We start from the raw sequence: 22,655 nt of genomic DNA, 5'->3' as shown, positions 1-22,655 counted from the left end.
ACAACGGCGCGCTTGTTCTGCTTGCTTCTCTGGTCGGCAAAGGAGAAAGAGAGAGAGAGAGAGAGAGAGAGTTGGCCGGCTGCGCTGATACGAGCAAAGACGAGGATTATCGAACGCCACCAGACAGCTTTTTTATCGGGCTCAACTACTTATGCACACAGCACGACCCGGAGCAGTGCACGCCCGGCGGCGAGGACGGCAATTTCATAATGTTTGCTCGGGCGACCAGCGGCGACAAGCGCAACAATAATCGCTTTAGCCCCTGCAGCCTCAACTCCATCAACCCCGTGCTCAACACCAAGGCTCGCTCGCCCAAAGGCTGCTTCACCGGTGAGTACTCCCGACGCCATTCATAGCCCTCCGACTGCATTGCTCAGCCCTCAGCTCTCGGCAAGCCTCTCAATCCTCGCTATTGTTACACGCCACTGCCACTGCCACTGCCACTGCCACGGCGAGCTTTATTTCAACAAATATCCTCCGGCCGATCTGATCCCTCATTGTTATACCTAACTCAATTATTTCTACCGTTATAACCCACTCCTACTTTCTCTTTGTTCGTCTAACTATAGCCTCAAAATTCGATTATCCGTGTCCGAGTGAAAAATTACTTGCGACCTATAACCTCACACTCACACATTGCACCTTTTTAACGAGATATTTCATAAATCAGCTGATACGTAGCTTTTCTCATCAAACTTTTATGTACTTTAGTAGCTAGTTGTTGGAAATTTTTCATTTTACTTGAGACGGCTCAATCATCGCTGTCGAAGCATGTTGAAAAAAAGCGGGATTCGAATGTAATACCTTGTGTTCTTTTTTACGACTGACTGCTAGAAGTCATTGGACCTACGAAGTTAAAATAAATGTCGAGCAAAAATTGAATAATATATTTCTTCGAGAAACTCCAATCTTTTCCTACAAGAATCTCAAGGTAACGCGTATAAAATATTTTGCCATCAACAAGAATATATTTTGTAAATTCAATCAATTTGGAAAATTATTAAATAGAATCCTGGCAAAAAATAAGATTCGTCAAAAATATACGTCAAAAATATTCGTCAAAAATAACTTATAAGTTTAAAGCATTAAATGAAGCTGCTTGAGCGATAGCAAGTAGAGTTTGGTAGAGAGGGGAAACCGATTAAGAAGCCAGAAGCACGTAGCTTGCCAGGCAGGCAGGCAGGCAGGCAGGCAGGCAGACAGGCAGGCAGGCAGAGAGACAGCCAGTCTCTCGTAGTCATTGATACGACATATATATCGTTTTCAATAATCGGATGCGGCGCGTACTCGCGTCGAATGGCTTCTTCGGAATTCGACTGGCGACATGTGCAGCAGCGTCGCACGGAGTAGCTGCAAGGCATGCAGAGGGAGGGAGAGAGTTGCGATCCAGTGCACACACGACCAACCGTATTAGAACGTGACAGCGCCGCCAGTATGGCAAATGGCTTGCCGAGATTCGACGCCAGAAGAGGCAAAATGTATACCTTTGCGACGTGCACGCTCGCGCCGAGTCAACATTTTTCTTCGACGAGACGACGACGACGACGACGACTCTACCTTATTATTCTTTTGTGTCCCCGCCCCCGCGACCTGCGACCACCAGCTTTCTACCTGCCAACAACTCTCATGTTATTTTTTTTCAATTACCCATTGACGCACACCACTCTTTTTGCATTCTTTTCCCTTGTCAGCTCCTTATTTCCCAGTAAATTATTCTCGTATACCATTTTTTGCTGTTGTTTGAAAAGTTCGCGCGGGCAATATTATTCGACCCAGGCGATTGCGAGGGATGGTATGTTTATTTTTCTTCTCTTTATGCAGTACTACAGAATCTTGTGAAAAGAACGTCGTCCTGAAATAAGTCACCTCTGAAAATAAGAATTTTTTGGAGTGACTTAACAACGATACTCCATTTTAAATTTGAAAGCTCAACATTTCATTTTTATTCTCGAAATGATTTAAGAGTGCGCCATCTTCCACGAGGAGCTTTAGAATATCTTTTTTTCCTCTAGCATTGTGAGATGAGATGTGGCTGCATATTGTCGTGGATACGACATATTTTCAATTTACAAGCATTCTTAAGGAAAAGGAGAAAGCTGTAGTGCACACGGCAAAAGAGAGATCGACTGTAGTGAAGGCTGTGTGTGATATATAATATGAAATGGAAAATGTTTGATTTGCAGAGCCGCAGGTGTCGTTGTGCGGCAACGGCGTAGTGGAGGAGGGCGAAGAGTGCGACTGCGGCTGGGAGGAGGACTGTCGAGATTCGTGCTGCTTTCCTCAACGACGTTACCCACCGGCCGATGAGGTGCCCTGTACGCTCACCCCGTCCTCCATCTGCAGTCCCAGCCAGGTAGGTTGCGTTCTATCCATCGAGTCAGCCAGCCAATTGAAGCCAATAGCCGACTGATTTCATGGAGTTGAACGACGAACGACAGGCTCGCTCGAGACCCACGCCCAACGATGCTGTGCGACTTTCCGCCTCGTTTGCCCAACGCCCAACCTCGTCCACGTCTTCGCGGCCAAATTCTGCCGTTCAACTTATTTTTATCGGATTTCACCAGCGTGCTCGCTTGCTCTCCATCGCATTTGCCCGTCTGCACGCCGCCAATTTGCTCCTGTATTCAACATACTTTTCGAGCGCTTTTCACGCGATATTATTGCACCAGTACAAATTGTAGTAACAATCGACAGTATTCGCGCATATCGACAATCTATTTGTAGACGTTTCGTCATCGATTCAGAATCTAATCGGGTTATCAATCGAATAATTCTTGTAAATACGACTCTGACTTTTTCAGAGATTCAACTAGAACAAAAACCAAATTAAAAAATTAACAAGCTCAACGATTATGAAAGGATAATTTTTTTCTCTCTCAACGCATAAAAACAACATTATTGTTTATTAACTTTCATTTCTCGCAGAATAAATACAAGCCGCGTGCGGCACGGCGTTGAAATATATACAAAGTTTGATAAATAACGCTCGCCGAGAGAAAGTTTGCGAATGGAATTTGTTGAACGAGGTCGATGTAAAGCCGCGAGTTCGGCGAAATTTCAGGTAGAAATTTGAAGTTATAGGCGGCGGCGGCGCGACGCGCGCGCGATGAAATTGCAGAACAAGGAAGCGAAGGGGAATGCGCGGAGAAAGAGGCAGAGGCGCCGGGAAAAGCAGGGCAACGCGGGCAAGCGAGACGCGAGGTTTTTCGGCGCGTCGTCGTCGTTGTCGGCGTCGCCGCCGCCGCCGCCGCCACCGCCGCCGCCGCACGCGTTGGCGGCGATTGTAATCAGGCTCGTGTGCTTTCGCCCCCACAGGGACCATGCTGCACGGGAGACTGCAGATTGAGATTCGGCGACAAGTGCCGGGACGACAACGGCTGCCGGGACGCGAGTTTTTGCGACGGCAGGGCGCCCTATTGCCCGCCCTCCATTAACAAGCCCAACAAAACCATCTGCAATCAAGAGCTCGTTTGCTTCATGGGGGTGAGTTTACACGTATATTCGACGCCGGGAGCATCGCGCTGCTCATCTTCGTTAAGCGAGATTATCCCTTTGGCGGGCGCGCGCGCCGTGATTGCGCTTTGTCACGCGCCGCTTCCGATGCGACGGGCGCGACGCCTTTTCCCGCTCGCGCTCGTTCTTATCGGCGCATATTGCGGGTGCATCGTTCGACCCACTCGAAATGCTACCGAATAAAAAGCAGCGACGCGAGTCGAAGGGGTGCACAGCCCGGCTGCGCGTTGTTAGAGAAGGCAAACGTTGCGCGCGCTGTCTGTCGGCGGATATCGCGGATGCGATGCCGGCTGTTTGGCCGAGCAAACTGCGCGCGGCAAGGCTGAAGGCGCGTCCGGAGGCCTATTTATGTATTAGGCGAGAGAAAACACGGCATGTCTGCCTCGAAATGCGAGTGGCTGTGAATGGAATCTCAACATTGACGTGCGCACAATGTTGGCTCGTTGTTGTTCGCAGGAGTGTACCGGAAGTATTTGCCTTGCCTACGGACTCGAATCCTGCCAGTGCATCCCAGGACCCGACGACCCACCCACGAAGGCTTGCGAACTCTGCTGCCGCCTGCCTGGCGAGAATCAGCCTTGTCTGTAAGTTCGTTATATGCATATATATATATACATATATATCTCTTCCTCTTTTCCTCTATAGCCCTCCGCTGCCTTTCCGCCTCCTAAAAAACTTGGTTATTCTCATTATTGTCCTCCAGACTGGTATAACATTGTTCATTATCGTAGACAACGCCACCGCTGACCGACGGGGTTTGTGTCTTGTTATTTTCCGCGAGGCAGGTAGTTGAGCGCTCCGCAGACATTGTTTGAATAACACTCACGATTTAACATCTTACCGTCGGCATTTCTAACGGTAGAATGATTAAATTATTCCTCCAATTGATCTCTTTGCTTGCATTCATGCAATCAATGAGATGGCTTAGCTTATAGTAATAGCATTGATTCGAACTTAATTAGAAAGACATACGTATTGAAAACTTGAACGAAATTGCTCGATCGTCTGCCGGAGAGATTGGCCACATGTCGCAGCGGAACAAAGAGCCAAAGAGCATGCCTGCGCACTTTTACGTCAGATTCAATAAAAAAGCTTGCACGAGTGCTAGTGCAAGTGCCAGTACCAGTGATAATGTTACTTTTCATTGCCACATAAGGTTGAAAAGCTATTGTGGAAGGAGTGGAGAAAGAAAAAGGGAAATGAGAGGTGGCTCGTGGGAGAAGAAAGAGACGACGTCTGGAGAGTCCTTTGAAGGAGGACAGAGAGAAGTAGATTGAGAAAGCGTTCGTCAAATTGCATATCGAGGGAGAGAATGAAGAGCAGAGCGGGTGAGGGACAAGGGAACTTGTGTCAATTTAATCGAATTCCCCGGGGAATAATACGACTACGAGGACGAGCTGCGTTCTATCTTTCTCGCTCTCGCTGCATTTGCTGCGCGAGTAAGTTGATTAGAGCTTACACAGAAAGAGAATGATAGAAGCTGGCGCGGCGTGTACAGCGTAAAGCTAGCGAAGAACAGCTAATAGGGGAGAGGGAGGGGAAGGGCGAATCTTCCTTTTGTATAATTAGATAAATTGGCGAATCCGGTTAGTCCGAGCGTGCTAGTACGGTTCCGTTCGCTATAGAGTGGCCGTCGAATCCCTCCATCGAGTTATCTCCGGCCGTCAGTTGCCGCCGCCGAAGAAGGAAGAAGTTTCCGGCGCGGTGCTTCCACGGCTTAAAGCGTCTTGCTCGTGTTCTCGGAGTGTTTGTACTTGGATCGGATGTATCTGCGAGACGTCGTCGCGCGCGTCAGAGGAGAGAGAGAGAGAACGCGCGCGCGCGCGCGGGGGTAGTTTGGCAATTTTTCAACTCGCAAACTGCAGACAGCCGATCAGTCAGTTACCGCTTTTTTCTTCTTGCCTCTCCGTTCAGTTCAAGTTCGCTGCCGGATGCCAAGACGCGCCGGATTGCTATGAAATGTGGCCTCCCAGATAAAGAAGTCGCTCGTTACGAGCAGACTTACTGCGGATCGCGATTTTGCCGCTGCGAGGATTCCGTGCAAAAAGAAAAGGCGTACGTGTCGCTTTTCGCTTTTCGACGAGCGCCAGCAAAGAGTCCCAAGCCAGTGTGGCGCACGAGCGCAGCTTTATTGGATTTTTTTTTCACATCCATCGGAGGCTGGCTTCTAACTATTCATGCCGAGCGATTCGCGTCATGATGAATTTTTCTGTCTGCCACGAGTTGTCGAAGTAGGTCATCTCGCCCACTGCAATAAAAATGCCAATTAAAGCTCGCGGTACACTCGCTTGTTTTCGAGTAATTTTTTTTTTTCGTTTCGAAGCGGAAGGAAAATAAAAATGCGTTGCACTCGCAGCAGAGTTAACGCGGCGACGAAGGTCTCGGTGGGGAGCCGGGCGCTGAAAAATCACGGTCTCGAGTAAATAAACTCGCACGAGTGCGCAGGGCTCTTTAAAAGTACGTTGACGTCAAGTGAAATGTTCTCCGGAGACTGCGGCGATCAACACACGTCGCGTGTGTTTTGCTCCGCTCGCGTAGCGTGGACGGAAAAGTCGTTCCGGCGATTTGTCCGAAGTGCGCGAGGCGAACAAAGAAGTGGCTCGAGCATCGCCGACGACGGTTGTGCAGCAGTCGACGGAGTAATTTCTCCGACTAAGCACACGTCGTGACTTTGTGTGCAGGAGAGCGTTTGCCTAGCTCGGCGGTCTTTGGTCGCGCGGCAGCCGGTACACAGTCGGGCATTGAGAGCGGGCCGAGTGGGGCCGAGCAATTTCGAGGATCGCTCTTCCGTCGTCCGCGCAGTCTTCGGCGCGCCGTTCCTCGGCTGATTGCCGCTCGAGGCAGGACTACGACTCGGCTCTCATTCATGCGAATGTTGCAGCTCGTCGTTCGACTGGAACTCGCCGCCCTACGACATCCCGGATATGTTCGCTAAGCCGGGCACGCCTTGCAACGACTACAACGGCTACTGCGACGTCTTTCAAAAGTGCCGCGAGGTCGACCCGAGCGGACCGCTCGCCACACTCAGGAAGCTGCTGCTCTCCGACGAGAGCATCGCCACCTTCCGGCGCTGGATCATCGAGCACTGGTACGCGGCCACCCTCATCGTCGTCGTCACTATTTCCATTCTGGTGAGTATATCGTCCATTGCGTTCGCGGTGCCCTCAAATGCCAACCGTTCAGGCGCCACCCGTTCAAATATTCGACGAGCGTTCGCATGTCACTCATGAGATACTTTCGCTTCGCCGCTGGCAGAGGCGTTGCAGGAGCAACGAGAAGCAGGAGAAGGCGAGCAAGTGCGACGATAAAAGTCTTAACGTTAATTGCAATAGTGAGTTTAATCAAGTGCTCCAGTAGCTTACTGCCGAACAAACGTTGAATCGTTGAAAAGCTAATTGAAGTCCGCTGAACGGCCTGCGTACTCGCTCCACTGGTCATGCATGCGTACTTGTAAATGTGCCTTCCTCATTCTCCTACAAATGGTAACAATAACGCGAGTTGTCGGATCGTCGGAGAATGCGGGCTCCGCCTCGTCGAGTCGCGTCGTCCTCGCCGCTAGCTGCGCTCGTTATGCCATAGTACAGCTAGTTTGCGCGACCATTATAATGCTCGCGGTGCAACAAGTTCTCGCGGACGGACGCGCTTCGTATATCCTTAAAGCAAGACGCCCCATTCGGCCCAGAGCTCGTTATTTGTCTTTGGCAAATTCATCGCCGAGCTACGGATTTCTTGTCGGTGCAGTGAAATCTGGATGTCGAACAAGTCAATTGCCGCGGTATAAATCATTCAGCCGTCTCGGCTGAACTGGGTCAAGCATCAGCCCGAAAGCCCGCATCTTCGAGTTTCAAACTATCATTCGCGTTTCTCTAATGCGTCCTAATATTATTGCAGTGCATCGCGGTACGAACAGCAAGTCGTTTAATAGTCGTTTAATAGTTGCGCGGTATCCGCCTCGGCCGAGCTTTCGCCACTGCCGCTTGGCTAGAACAGAGTAAAAGTATCTGTGGGGAAAGCCGAGCTACGCTCGATCCAGACTGCACGGTGTAAACGCAAATAAACTGTCATTTCGCAGGTGATCAGCGCCAAATTTTTGCGGAAAAGGCCGGGCAAGAAGCTCAAGTCGGTCACGATAATCCACAGCTCGACGACGGAGACGGTGCGTCTGCCGCCAGAGGGGGCGGAGGGGGTGACGGTTCACCCGCCGGCGGTCAGGGCCAAGCTGCCCCTCAGCAAGAAAGTAAGGGAGAAACGACGCAGACCCAAGCGTAAGAAGGATGCCCAAACACACGACAAGTCATCCAAGGTGACCAGAATCGATCTGCCTCTCTTTTCACGCTCCGACGGAGCATTCGTACAGCACCCGGCTATATCTTAGTTATGTCGAGTCCCCTCCTGCGCTCGTTTATTGATGGCTGCTGGCTTTCAAGCCTTTCGGCGAATATTCCGTGACACGCGCTGTCACTGTCGATTTTCATAAACTCAATCTCGACATGAATTTCCGCAAAATCAAAATCAAACCTTCACCACTGTCCATTTCAGATTTATTACTAATTTATTACAAAACGGAAACATTGTCTCTCGAACAATCGATGCGACGGACTTGTTCGCTTCGTATAATTCGGAATTAATCGATGAAAATTGTCTGGTACGATTGCAGGCAAAACGAAAACGAGTAGCAGCTGCCCAGGCAATTGCCACAGTGGTAGCCGCGTCAGCAGCCCCAGAGGAGGCTGCTCGCAAGAGGCAAGACGGCGTATTAGTTAGCACGGCGGATGCGACTCAACAGACTTCGGCTTTGCAGCAATTAATGAAGCGCGCGCCCAAGGACAAGAAAAAGACGTCGTCGTCGCAAGCGCAAGCACAGTCGCAGCAACAGCAACAGCAACTGCAGCAGCAGCAGCAGCAGCAGCAGCAGCAACAGCAGCAGCAGCAGCAGCAGCAGCAGCAGCAGCAGCAGCAGCTGGCGCAACAGCGCAAGAAGAAGGAGGTGATCGACTATTCGGCCGCGCAGACGAGCGGCAACGACAAAGCGGCCGAGGCGACGCCGGCCAACGTGACAACTCCGACGGCGGTGGCGGTGATCAGTGGGTCCGGCTCCAGTGGCGCCGATCCCAAGAGTAAAGTGCGCTCGTGGCTGCTCGCTTCGCACTGCCGCGTTGACGCGCCGCCTGCCGCTCTGCCCAAAAGCAAATCCAGCCCCGTTAATCTGCAAGCCAATCCCGTGGCTGGCCTACCGCCTCGACCTCCACCGGTTAACCGCAACAATAACACACGGTTTGTTCTTTTCATTGTCAGTGCTCTCGTTAATGGCCAAACAGGTTCCACGACCTGCTTCTCACGCTGCGCGTCACGTCATTTATTCATTCGCATTGCCTTTCAATCGAGACGAATTGAAGCGCACTAAAAATGCTTCTATTAGCTGAATTCCAAGCTGCGCTGATCGCAACCGTAAGTCCTCGTCGGTTCTATTCGCGATCCATTACATTTTTAATATCTCGCGAAGCTTTTTCGACTGAAACTCAATTAGAGTTTAAATAGATAATACGATTATATTCTGATTTTCTAAAGCTGAATTGTTTCCGTGGACGCCGTGAGCACGCGCCTGATTTTTATGCTCTCCTACAAAGTAATTACCTATCGTTGGACATTGAAAGACACTTTTTAACCAATCGAGAATGTCCATCAGAAAAAAGAAAATGAAAAACTTGCACGGATAATGTTTCAGACCAGTAACGTTGAAAAGACTGACCGGCTCGAAGTCGCGCAGCGCGACCAACCTGACGAGAAACGACAGCTCGGCAGCAGTGATAGCAGGAGCAACCACAGGCAACAGCTTGGCCGCAAAAAATGAGAGACTAAGGCTGCAGGTGGTGTACAAGCCACCGTTCAAGTTCACGGTGAAGCTGCGTAAGGGCGATAAGACGCTGACCGGTGGAGCGGCGGCGAGAGCCAACGTCGGTGGCGGCAGTGGTGGCGGTGGTTGTTGCAATAATCCGGGACCAAGGACAGGAGTGCTGGTGCGCACGGTAGCCGACAAGAAGGCCAAGAGAGACAAGAAGAGTAAGGCCAAATTATCGAGCAGGGCGTCGTCGAAACTGAGCCAGGCGTCGTGTATTGCCGAGCCCGCCAACTCGGACCTGCACACCGTGCCCTCGGACCTCGAAGTGCTGCTCTCGGAGAGCGAGTTCCTCTTCTCGGACACGTGATCGCGCGAGGTCGGCCCACACGGGCGACGCATCCCCACGATAGAGTTCGCTATTACTACTGCTATTCCTCCTCGCCACGCGTCGTTCGTGTTCTTGTTTGAGCTTTAGCTTGACTTTCACTAACTTTGCCCGACTGCTGCTAGTTTGGATGTTTTTTTTGCCTCCTCTTCGAGCTTGCCGAGCGACACGATAAGTTTTTCCGCTTCTCACGCGTTTCGACTTCTTCCGAAGTCTTCCAACTTGTACAGTGTAACAACTCGATCGCTCGCTCTTGAATCCATGAGAAATTATATTTTGCACATCTTTATGGCCCATTGTGAGTAGACCTCGATAATCATCTCCGAAGTTTTGCAAAACTTTTGACAAGTTTTAACGTTCCCTTGTCAAGAATTGTTGGCGATCACATATCAAATGAATGCTTGCGTCAGCAGTGTTGTTTTGTGCTTTCAAAGCCAAACTAACAGCAGTTGAATAAATGCGAGATAAGAATGCCCTGCCAGTACGGCAACTCTATAAACTCTATCAAAACAAAATGTGTACTGATCGACTCGTTAAATACTGCCAGTGCCCTATTGCATGAGACCGTAGTGTCGTTATTGAATGAATGAGGTATAAATATATAAGGTAGTCGCGTGAAGCCTCCGAAGAGGAGCTCGCTCGCGTGCGCTTTTTGTATATAATGTTTACTGTGATTTTTTCGCGCGCGAGCCTCGTTAGACGATTCAAAACACGTTCCTGAGCGCGACGATGAGCGAAAGCGAAAAGACAAGTCCTAGTAGGACTCTCTTTATCCCTCTCTTTATTTTTACTCGCTGACAGAGAGGATTTTTCTTTTACCCTCGGGGCTAAAGTCTTCGTTCTCTCTCGAAATCAACTACTGCCGCTGTGAACGAGGAAAGCATCTTTTGAGTCTTCTCTCAAAACGTGCATCACAAGACTTACTTTACTATTTTCCGTTGCGACTTCTTCGGTTCTTTTTTCTTTTGTTCACAGTTTCTTGTGCTACAATAGAGTTTTTTTCTTTTTCTTCATTAGCTGTTTTCTTCAAATATGTACTTAATTGACTAGTCAGAACTTACACCGGTCAGCTAAGTGTTTCACTTCTACGTGCTGTTGAGTATTGGCAATTTTCGCGTGCGCTTCTTCCAATCTGTCATAAAATTCAGGCCATCTACGCAAAGGTTTAATGAAGTTTTATAGACTAATGGTATACTCGCAGTTTTATGACTGGCTATCTTCTTGTACAATCCAATTTTTTTTTTAACAATTGGATTTTTATTGTTATTAAGATGTGAAAGCCGTCTGGCCTGAACGGCTTCAAATGCAAAATCTGCAATTAAAAATGTTTCCTAGCGCTATATAAAAATGGTCATTGTAATATAAATTGAATTAAAAAATCCGAACTCATTTGGAATGACGCTCGCGATCGTAAGAATGTCTAAGTAATAAGAGACTAAAACACTATCGTTCCGCAGAAATTTATGAAGAAAAGAATAACATACAAATACATTTATAGAAATGTAAATATAAATAATTTTTCGTAAAGGCTCCTTAGCGAGATCGTACGTTGTAGGTAATACCACAATAGAAGTCGAGGGCGATTATCGGAAAGGGATCAAGCATATAATTAGGAATTTGCTCGAGCAGATTAAACTACATGTGTCAGTGCAAGTCATTCGAAAACACTGCCTTCTATCCTCATGACCCATATGTGAATGTATCTAAATAACAAACAACATAAACTGACAAAAAAAAATTGGTTCAATTTAAACCTTCGTACGCGATAGCGAGGTCAATTTCATTAAGCTGATTGATACCTTTTGTATTTAAAATTTCTTTTTAATATTCAGTCCAACGCGTGAACATTTCTCCTGAGTTTTTCGTAAATGTACATAAAGATAAGAATATGAATAAACATATGTGGTTGAAATCACGTGACAAGCTTGAAAGAGCAAAAAGAGAAAGAGAGAGAGAGAGCTACAAAGTTTGCAAGGAGAATCTTCACTTATTTACTGATATGGTTCCTGCAGCCACGAATTCCTAAAGACGGACGTACGAGCCACGAAGTCGGTATACAACTCATGCATGTAAATATGCGCAAACTAAACGTAATTTGAATATAAAGCAGGAGAGGAGCTATGTGTGCGCTAGTAGAACGAGAGATAGAGTGAGAGCTAAAGAACGAGAAAAGCGAGCCATTTTGCCATGGGTGCGAGGCAAACGTTCGACTTTAACGAAGCGATAGTTTGCTTAGTCGCTAAACACTCATATTCATATTTTTGTGATGCTGTAAATAACTGTATCTAAACTTATCGAGATTAGGGCACTCAATCGATAATATGTTTCTTTGCAGCTGAAATTTTTTATTGCGATTAATTTTTGGATTAACATTTACAATATGTAAATCACGCTGTCGAAAGAAAATCCACCAATCACATAACTAGACTTTTAATTTTCAGTATGAATTAGTAACTTTTAGCATGATTTCTATTTAATTTACATTTTTTACAAATATAATCGTAAATACCGCTTCAAATTTAAAATTATTGTCGCTTTTACTTTTAACTTTTTTTTCTCACTACTCATGCCATTATCGCTAGATCTGTCATGATGAATATAATCAACCTAACAGTCATCATCACTTTCTCAGTTAAGACAATAACATTATTGTTTATATTACTTGTATCGTCGACGCTGCGAAGTACTAGAACTTTAGTGAACGTGATAAAATGTGAACTGAAAACGACAATGTTTTGTATGTATTATCTATAAGTGAAATATTAATTGGTGCTGTTTCTACTAGTAAATTACTACTAACTTGTTAACAATATAGTTAGTGATAAATAAATGTTGATCCTTTTTCAGTTGACATTTTTCGTTAAACGGATTTAGTTTCATGAATTTAATGAGTCTAAGTACTACCCAGCTCCGATGCAATTTCTCGTGATATCTGCGAAAATTGCAATTTAATACTTTTTGTTCATAATTGTTTATAAGTGAAACAAATCGTATTTACTTGATTATTTATTAATCTTTGATTGGCTAGTGTTAAAGCAAATTCTTTTAGTTGCAGCTACGCTTATTGATATAGTAGGATGATATGGTATGATTATATCAATAGGTTGTCTTGAAAAATTTCACTGTTGTTGTAACCACGATGAATATTGAATAGTTTGTTGTTAACTTAGTAATATCGAACAAAAATATATGAAAACTATTTAAGCCGATGCGAGATTACCGAAAAATGTTATTTAGACATTTTTGTTGAATTTATTATAAAAGCAAAGTAAATTGACTTGCGCCTGTAAACTTTTACTAAATAAAAATATTATTACTCTTTTGATTTTTAAAGTATACCATTGTGACTGGTCTTCCATTTTATTAATTTTTTAACGCATACTTGACAATTTTAGTCTTTCATCGACAGCTTAAACTTTCATGTAATTGCGTATCTTATTTAATTTGAATTCATTTACGCAAGACTTATTTTCTAAGCCACAGACCAAGTCTTGTTAACATGTTATGAATGGTTTTTTCATGCAAAGATGTGCAGAATGTTTTTTTTAATTGTAAAAAGGATATGTTTGTAAAAGTTCTCTGTTAATTCAATCTAACGAACAAGTTGAAGAAGTCATATTCGACTTTTTTTTAACGTAGTCATATTATAAATTGCCGATCTAATTATATACAGAAAATGGCTGCTGTATTTTTACACGAAACTTATGTGTAAATATCGTTAATGATGGCTGTAACATTCCTATATTATGTATATACCAATGTACTAATAAAATTTAGAATGAACTATATAAGGATGTTTCAATTAATTAAACTGTTCTTAATCGCATAATCCAATAACCGTTAATAACAATGATGACTGTTGTTTTAATAACGAAATGTCTAATATTTTTTCATCTTTATTGAGTCGCAATAAAACAAAAGAACCAAAGACCAAGTTACCGTCCAGTTTATTTATAAGTGAGAGCTGCCATGAAGTATGGGCTGTCGTATATATATTATTTACAATAAAACCGTAATGTGAGTAATATACTTTTGTCAGTGTAATGGTCAAGTATATATCATTTTTTCGCAAATGCTGCTGATTAAGCATTTGTACTATATTTTTCTTTAAGATTAATGTCAAGGACTGACCAATATGCTGGCTGATCATAACGAGACTATACTACTTTTCTTTCGGTACAGTCTCATCTATTTTCTAATTGTAACAAAGTCAGTGCAAAATTCTTAGATGATTACATCAATTTAGCAGGTATTATAATAAATACTTAATGATAATTGAAAGTTCGCTGCTCATGTTAGAGTAAAAACGCTATTCTAATATCACGTAATGTAATTGTCCGATGGTATCAATTCCAGCTAATGTTGACGAATGACATTATCGGGAAGTAAATATTGTATGAACTCAAGTGAATAATGAACTTCTAGAGAGTTTAAGTGAATAAAATTTTATGAAATGACATAACCATTTAATAAACTGCCCGCGCGCTTGATATCGAAATTTTATAACTTTGCCTATAAACATTGCAAAACTGCAAAAGGCAGCAGCATAATAATATTTAACTAACAGCGGTGCGGCATTTTACAACATGGTGTTGCAAAAATTATTTGAAAAATGTAGAATATCGTTAACAGTAGTGGCAGTCAAAGAGACTGCGAAGCCTGGGCTTGCGCCTGCCGTATAGACTGAAAGCTATCCCGGGGGTGTTGTTGCTCGGGTGGCTGGCTCTGGTTATTTATGAAAAAAGTTATGGCAAGCGCAAGCCTAGGCAATGGCTGACTTATTTTTATGGCAGTTTAAAAGCAGTCACATCGATCAGCCGAGCCCTCCCCCCCCCCCCCGTCCACCCTGCGCGACGAATCTCTCTTTAAAAAGAGCGATTATTCTCGGCTCGCGCGCTGCACGCAACCTAGACGGTTTACGTCCGCATCTTCAGCCTCACATGCATGCAAGCACACCCTCGGATATAATAACGGAAAGAGAAAGCGCCAAGGAAAGAGGAGCGCTCAACTCGCGCGCGCGCGCGAGAGGGAGAGAGAGAGAGAGACACAGAGAGTGGCGTGCCAGAGAAGTTGCACCGCTGCGGTGTAAACTCAACTTGGCGATACCCAGCTGGCAACGGCAGTACAGTTATACAGCACGCGCGTGGCCACTTTTCTTTTCCGCGAGAGCTGCAGCGCGCGGCGGCGGCGACCCAGCTAGTCGAGAGAATTTCATTGCGGCCAGCAGATATATATATATATCTATATACGCGTCTCGCCCACTGCCTGATACTAATTTGCTGAATTTACGAGCGCGCTCCCCAGCACCTCTTCGTATTTACAACTTTTAATTTCCCTTGCCGCCTACTCCTCCAGCGCTTCCCGCTTCTCTCTTTTTCGTCCAGCTTTCACTCTCTTTCACGCTCTTTTCCTTTTCTTTCTCTTTTCCACGTTGCGTTTTTTGCACGATTTTATCTCGGATTTTTACATTTTAACGTGAACAGTATTCATATCGCTTTCGCAATGACTATGCCTCGACAAATGTATTATTAATTTTCTTGAAACGAACCATGATTGTCTTTTCGCCAATCTTTATATGAAAACTTTAGAGTGCACTAAGCATATATAAAAGCTCTTGGCCAACTCAGAAGTTTAGATGGAGCAGTTTTCGTTTCATTAAATATTGAGATAATGAAGAAAAGAAGCTGTATGTAACGAAAAATACTATATAAAGGCTTGTCAAGATTTCATCTAAAGTTCGTCTATTAAGTAGACATGAATTTCGTACAAACTCATTCATCAATACACATTTAAATTTCAAAACAAATTAACATTTTGTTCTGCTAAAATATTTTCGTTGGAAGCTTGTTCAAGCATTTACTTGGCCTATAATTCACAAAACTCAAAATTTATTTGATTAAAAAAGATGATAAACGTTCCAAACACAAGTCTACGTTAAGTAGCATATTTGCATAAAGTTTTACCATCGTTTACTTTCACTAAATTAAAATTTTTTAAAAGATTAAATTTAATTAAAACTTATGAGGCAAAAGTAAAGAACATCAAATTTACCTATCCTAGAAGTTGTGACAGGGAACAGGAGAATACAAAATTCATCGAGAAATAACATTACCGAAAAACAATAACAGTAATAAGCGACGTTAATGTATTTTATATAAATTTTAATATACTTTACACTTACACTTTATATACACTTTACATTTTATAACTATAAATTTTCTAGTTCTTAACTAGTTTTTCTATTATTTAAAAAAAATGATTTGAATTTGTCCATTACATTTTCGTTTTTTGTAACTTTCATTCGTAACATTTACTTGGATTATTTTAAATAATCAAATCATTTTTTAATAAATCTCTCGTAAAAGTAAAGTTAAATAACTATTATAAAAACTATAATTTAATTCATGGAAACAATTATTGAAACATATATTATTTATGTAACACGAAGTAAGAGTAAATGAGAAAAATTAAAAATCTCTAGTAGGTCATTTAGTGTAAAGCATAATAACGAAGAGGTCTCTAACTAATTTAAAACGAGCACCCAATTAAAAATGCTCTCGTGACACTTGACCTAATCCCATTACATGTGATTAATTCAACGAAAAATAAAACTACATTCTAACGAATCTCTTTCTCTCTCTGTCGTGATTTGAGATTGAGAGAAAATGCCTAGGACAGGTGTAAGGCGCAGGGGCAGAGTGAAAAACGTTATGAAAACAAGGGGAGCTCGAAAGTCCTCTTGTACCTATCGAGAAATTGGATCGAGACGAATATCCAGGGCGGCGTACCGATTTCGCGCTTTAGTGTAAGTATAAGAGAGAGAGAGAGAGAGAGAGAGAGAGAGAGAGAGAGAGAGAGAGAGTGAGTGTGTGTGTGTGTGTGTGCCAATTCCATAGTTCGGCGGTGGGCGCTCGCCGTTCCGATACGTCTTGAAATGCAAATTCAATCCGGTGGGACGTTATCGACCAGCTTGCCGCCCCGCTGCATGAATAATACATACTGACCTGTCCTGTCTTCTTCGCTCTTTCTCTCGCGTCTTCTTGTATCAGCGCACACGAGCGCAAGCACACACATACACCAACGTGCATGCGGCGCGTCGCAGTCGTCGCTCTTCTGTTTCGCATGCATGCGTTTTTTCTTCATTCAGAACTCGACGAGTCGCCTAAGTCGCTGTCACATAGAATATCTCGATGACTGCGTGCTTTTTAGCGCGAAAATTGAAGACTGTTCTCGCAAACTGTCGCCCCACATCGCCAAGAGTGCTTTGGGCAGGCTGATGGTAAAATTTTGTAAAGTGCTGCTGTGCTAAAATGGCTTTTGTAAAATACAGAATAACCGGTATTTTCCAACCGTCCGCTGCACATTTTGATGCCAAAGCTTTTTTGGAGGAATCGGCTTGTATATTCCATTCGCGTTTGATTAATGATACATGCTTCGTTGCCGGAATTATTAAAATCCCCGAGCTCGGGCGTAAATATTGATAGAATATAAAACTATTGTTCTAGGTAAAGAGCGTTCTTTCTTTGAATTATTCGAACTGACAGACGAGTACAGCGCTGAAATATTAGGTGCGCCACATAAAAACCAGCGAAGTTAGGGAAGATTCGCTTGAAAGATCCAACAATCCGAGGCGATTCGGCAAGCGAAATTAGCCTTAAAAATATGGCACGGAAGGTGGCTGCAAATTTTTCGGGGGTGCAATTTGAGCGGCAGTTCTCATCGTTATTGACCGAGTGCCTTTCAAGCGCGCCCGTGACTTTGAATGAAACGTGCGCGATGAAAAGGAAAAAAAAAGAGAATTGAAAAAGACAATACGAGAGAAGAGAATAGCACGTAAGCAAGAGAGAAAAACGATGCGGTTTAATCAACACAAAGCCAGCTAAAAAGTGCAGGATCATATCGCTTAAAAGAGCAGATAATAGACGTAAATGTAGCGTTGTTGCGCTTGTCAGCGGCAGTACGAGAACCTCGCGCGCTGCCTGGCTTGACGTTGATTTATCGACATAAACCAAAACTTCCCCACCCCAAGCGCACGCGCGCGCGCGCGCACAGCTGCCTCGTTTTTACTTGTTCTTTTTTTTTCGACCGGCTTTTTGCCGGTTTATACTTACAACTATTTTTACTTCCTCCCTATTTTTACGCATTCATAATTCACTTTATCCTTTTACATCTTGACAGCATTGATTTTCGTTGTTCTAGCTTTTTTCTCCTGGCATCCTATTTTGACGTGTTGATGTTTTTTGGTCAAGTCAGGTATTTTTTGGGGAGGTATTGTGCTTTGACTTTGTTAAATTTGTTAAAGAATACATCTTCATTGGTCGCAAGCTTGATTGAATCTTCTTAGAATTAGGGAAGCATGCAGTCGGCAAATCAATTGAATACGTCAGTGTGGAGCTATATGACACATCGAATGAGGTCTGCAAAGGAAGGCGGACAATTTTTACTGGTGGTGACACAACTAGGCTTACGTTGAGCATTCAATCTGCTCTCTATATCTCAGAGCCTTGTTATCGAAAACATGAAGAAAGCTCGATCGGAAGCGAGGCGAGAAATATATGTAGGTATATAGCAAATCCGCCGGCAGTCTATTTGTTGTCGCATCTGTCCAGGCTTTCCGGTGACATATATCAAGTCTATTTAGGTCTCTCGTTCGTCTGCTCTTCATATATACCTAGCGACACACACGCGTACACACAGACACAGGTGGAGTGTATAACATCCGCGCGAGAGCGAGCTTTGATGTCGATACGTCGATAGGTATTTCTTTGCCATTCGATTTCCCTCTTGCTCCCTCGTTCACTGGCGATTTATCTGTCTGCGTGCCTCTCTATCTATACAACTCGCGTCGGTAGATTGGCTGCTCTTGTTATGCAAGTAATTCCGTATTCGCTTAAATTTTCTCGTTTGGATGTCGCGCCGGCGCTAAAGAACGATTGGTCTCGTGGGTACCATTTGCGCTTTTAATGAAACGTCTGATCAATCTCGACCCGTTTCACTGACTCTTCCTGTCGTTGCCCCTTCGCGCTCGCCCGATTGGCTTTTGTCACTTTTTTTTTGCTCTCGATGCTCCCCCCCCCCCCCCCCTCTCTCTCTCTATCTCTCTCTTTCTCTCTCTTTCTCTCTCTATGGTCAGTTTATTCATGTGAGAATTTTATTTCCAGCAAAGAGCTGCATTGTGCGCGTACGGCGCATCTTTCCCTCTCTTTTTTTTTGTTTTCACTTCTTTTTTCTATTTTTTTAATTTTCATTTGAATTGAGATTCTCTGACCAATTTTGTTCATTTTGTATTTTTCACGAATATACGCTAGCCAAGTACGCCAATTAAAAATAATAAAGCCACCGCCTCTTTCACAGGAAATTATTTTTAATATTTTTAAGTTAATTTTATTTGCTCAGCGTAAAGTGTATATTCTTTTGAATTTAAAAATGAATTCATTGTGCAAGTGAAAATAGAATATAATAAAAACAAATAATACTTCATAAACAAGCACAATATTACAATCGTTCTCGTGAATCAACATATTCACAGCCGATGAAATACGCAAAGACACCCAGAAGCAGTGCGAAACAGTCTATACTTTTTGGCATATCACACGGTTAGGGAATGGAAATATCCCTGGCGACTCACTGACCGCAGCACTCAACGAGATTAAAAGGAAAGAAAGAGAAAAACAAAGCAAAAAAACGATAGGAGAGAGAGAGAGAGAGAGAAAGAGCTGGTAGGGGATCGATCCCGTCAAAGACTCCGCGCGCCGAGAGTGGCACACAGCAAAAGCATCGGAAAGCTCGGTGTTTGTGTTAGACGGCGCGCAGCGAGAAAGACGAGTAGTGTAAGGCAGTAGCAGATCGCTCGACTGGCTGAGCGCGGACAGGCAGGGGGAAAAAGCGCCAAACAAATACAGCAGGACGAAGGGGACGGGGGCGCAGATTTAATAGAGCCAAGTTTGCGTTGCAGCTCTGATTGTTGATTTTCAAGGCAAATAATCAATGGCAGTGGAAATCGCGCTCCCGCCTCGGGCTGCAGCAGCTACGCTCCGATGGCGGGCCATCGGCGCGAGAATCCATCGCGCTCTTCCGAAATCGATCGTTCTTGCCGATGCACGCGTCCGGATATTGCGAGCGCGGGCCACGACCTGTTCGGCTGCAGTTGGCGCTCTCCGACGGTTCTGTCGGCGGTCCACCTATGCCCACGCCGCTGCTGTGCCATTAGCATTATTTATGTAGGCAGACTGGACTCATCGAAAATGACAGGACACCAAGCGAGAGAGGCAGCACGCGCGCACGCGGCATAGTCCGTCGCGCCATCGATCTACCACTTGCCAGTTTGCGCTGTACACACGCGATCAAACAAACCCCCGTGCGTGTGTTGATCTGCTTGATCTTCGCTTTACTGGTTCATTAATGCGTGCACTCGCGTGTCGGCTTGCTCCAAATTTAGATTTGAAAAAGTCCTCTGCTGCTCGGTCGCCAAGCGAGAAATACGCAACGTTGCAATCAATTCGCGTGCCCGTTTGTTTTCCTCTGAAAACTTACTTTTTTCCATTTGGATACGAAAATGCTGATCGTCTGGCCTATCTACTCACTTGAATCACGATTCTTTCCAAGTGAAACAATCGCATAAATATTCTGATAATGCTGTGTTCTTAGAATCTCAAGCTGCTCTGGTTTCTTCATGCTCCATTTTTCGAAACATCTTTTAGTGTTTATCGTTGTCGAAAGATCACTAAGCTTGCACCAGTCTGTCTCACAAACTTTATATACGTTTATCAGTACTGACTTGCGAATAGGTCAAAACAGTAGTCATATAAATGATAATAACAGTATAAAAAGATCTCTCAAACTAAAGTTATCCATTATTTAAGCTGTTTAACTTTCGACAACGTCGAAAATACTCAAATATTATTACGAACTTGAAAATAATTGAAGGATATAAGTAGCTTGCTATGTAGATAATTTTGAAGAAAGGACATCCTTCAAAAAATTTGAACAAAAGCAAGTAAATAGCAGGTTATCGTCATTCTGTTTTAGATGTCTTTTGCAATACAACAAATCCTTTATTTTTATGCATATCAACTTAAGATATTAAAGTTTTTTGAATAATATTCTTTAAAAAAGTATTTTATTTTTCGTTATTGATTTAATGGTTTCGTAATTTAAAATATTGCGTGTATTTTCTGCATACTTTTTTGATGTTTTTTCTGTGAGCGAATCTTAAAAGATTATTAACGATGAAATTATTTTTTCAATCACACACTTATTAAAAAATTCTATATTTATTCAAACTTTTCAATATTTGAAGTCTGCCTTACTATATAAAAATTACTTTCTTCTTCATTTAAAAATATCGTGCAGCTTAGAAAGTGTGTTCACTTGTAATTTGCTAAGTACAACCATTAAAACTAGCAATTAGCTGGTCGTTGAAATTTTCCATTTGACATAATGTGTATTAATTATACCTGATTAAAAGTCAAAAATCAATACTAGTTGCCATTAATGAGTATCGATGCAATGTTACTTTTTATTCGATAAATCGAATTAGTTCATGAATTAAAATAAAATAAATTTGAGAGTAAACCCTTTTGAAAGAAACTACCGTCCATCAAATCGCAGTTTTAGCCAATTTAGGAACACACGCGAACACGTATTGATTTTTTCGATTAAGCTGCTGCAAAAATGATCTAAATGTATAAGTCCTATCAATCATCTCGACAAGCATTCGTAGAATGAAGATTAACCCTCATATAATAAAATAATTAAATATGCAAAACAAATAAAAAATGCAAATTCCTGAAATCTACATACTTTAAAATAAAAAATTTGTTTCATAAAGAGTGAATGTAATAAAATGTAATTGCGATCATGGTAACTGGTAAATCGTGATATTAATTAATAAGCTTCTACAAAAGCTCGATTTCGTCTCAGAGATAGTAGTTCGAGTCGGCTCGATAAAATACATTATTACTTTTGATAATTAAGTTATGAAATTGAAATTATGCAGTTTTGGTGAAATGTTAAGAAAAAGCTTAGAATACTTAAAAGGCCATGAAATTCAAAAGCTCAAAAGGGTTGAAAAAACTTCTCAGGCTTTCACAAAACCTACATAAAAATGTACACTCTCGGTCTAAAGTCTCTTGCCCACCCAAACGCTAAATCACTAAAAACTTCAAAGTTTTATATCTTAGTTGGAAAACAACTTACAGAGGTCAACGAGAGTTCATTAGAAAAGTTTCTCCAAATACTTTCAAATAGTGTATACGTCACAAACGTAAATAATTTTCCCTCCATCCGATTATGAAAACGTAAAAAAAATATTTTACAATTTTTTGACTATATTCCAATACTCTCCGTTTCTGAAAAAAATTTTTCCTTATTTCCTGTATAAAACGTAGCATTTTTTTTCAATTAAACTTTCTTCTATCATTCAAATTTTCAGAAATAGCGAGAGTTGAAAAATAACGTTTTTTCAAACGAAAATGCTTATAAAATAGATATATAAATAAAAAAATTTGTTGTAGGAGTGATATGAAAAGTATTGAGAAAAAGCTACAAAAAGATTTTTTATATTTTTTTTGCGATTTTGGTGTGCATTTAAACATAGACAAAAAGTTAAAGAAACTCTTTTTTACGTTTTCTTAACCGTATGGAGGGGAAATTATTTGTTTGTGACGTATACGCCATTTGCAAATATTTAGAGAAATCTTTTAAATGAGCCTCCGCTGAGCAAATTGTTTTCCAATTAAGGTATAAAACTTTGAAGTTTTAATAATTTAATGTTTAGATGAGCAAAGACTTTTGATCGGGAGGTACATCTACGATCATTTGACTTGAAACGAATATGGAGTTAACACTTAATTGTAATTTTATAAAAATGCGATGACTCGATCTATTATCATTTGGAACGTATTAAAGGATCAAATT

The 22,655-nt window shown here is 42.9% G+C and overlaps 1 protein-coding gene across 2 annotated transcripts in view; it reads left to right on the top strand.

Annotated features, from left to right (window-relative positions):
• The window catches only part of LOC131665234 (disintegrin and metalloproteinase domain-containing protein 10), a 72,298-nt gene extending 58,783 nt beyond the window's left edge, over positions 1 to 13,515 (top strand). For both annotated transcript variants that reach the window (XM_058936984.1, XM_058936983.1), the window contains 8 exons: positions 162 to 330; positions 2,184 to 2,353; positions 3,316 to 3,483; positions 3,970 to 4,097; positions 6,395 to 6,644; positions 7,586 to 7,816; positions 8,171 to 8,787; positions 9,239 to 13,515. In XM_058936984.1, the coding sequence (XP_058792967.1) occupies positions 162 to 330; positions 2,184 to 2,353; positions 3,316 to 3,483; positions 3,970 to 4,097; positions 6,395 to 6,644; positions 7,586 to 7,816; positions 8,171 to 8,787; positions 9,239 to 9,719 (2,214 nt within the window). In that variant the 3' untranslated portion in view covers positions 9,720 to 13,515. The remainder of the gene's footprint in view (positions 1 to 161; positions 331 to 2,183; positions 2,354 to 3,315; positions 3,484 to 3,969; positions 4,098 to 6,394; positions 6,645 to 7,585; positions 7,817 to 8,170; positions 8,788 to 9,238) is intronic.
• The last annotated feature ends 9,140 nt before the right edge of the window (positions 13,516 to 22,655 follow it).

The sequence above is a fragment of the Phymastichus coffea genome, unplaced genomic scaffold (assembly GCF_024137745.1).
Source record: "Phymastichus coffea isolate CEN01 unplaced genomic scaffold, Cenicafe_Pcof_1.1 PCOF00048, whole genome shotgun sequence".
NCBI classification, from domain to species: domain Eukaryota; kingdom Metazoa; phylum Arthropoda; class Insecta; order Hymenoptera; family Eulophidae; genus Phymastichus; species Phymastichus coffea.
The sequence above is the reverse complement of the archived record's forward strand: the minus strand, read 5'-3'. Positions and strand labels throughout refer to the sequence as shown.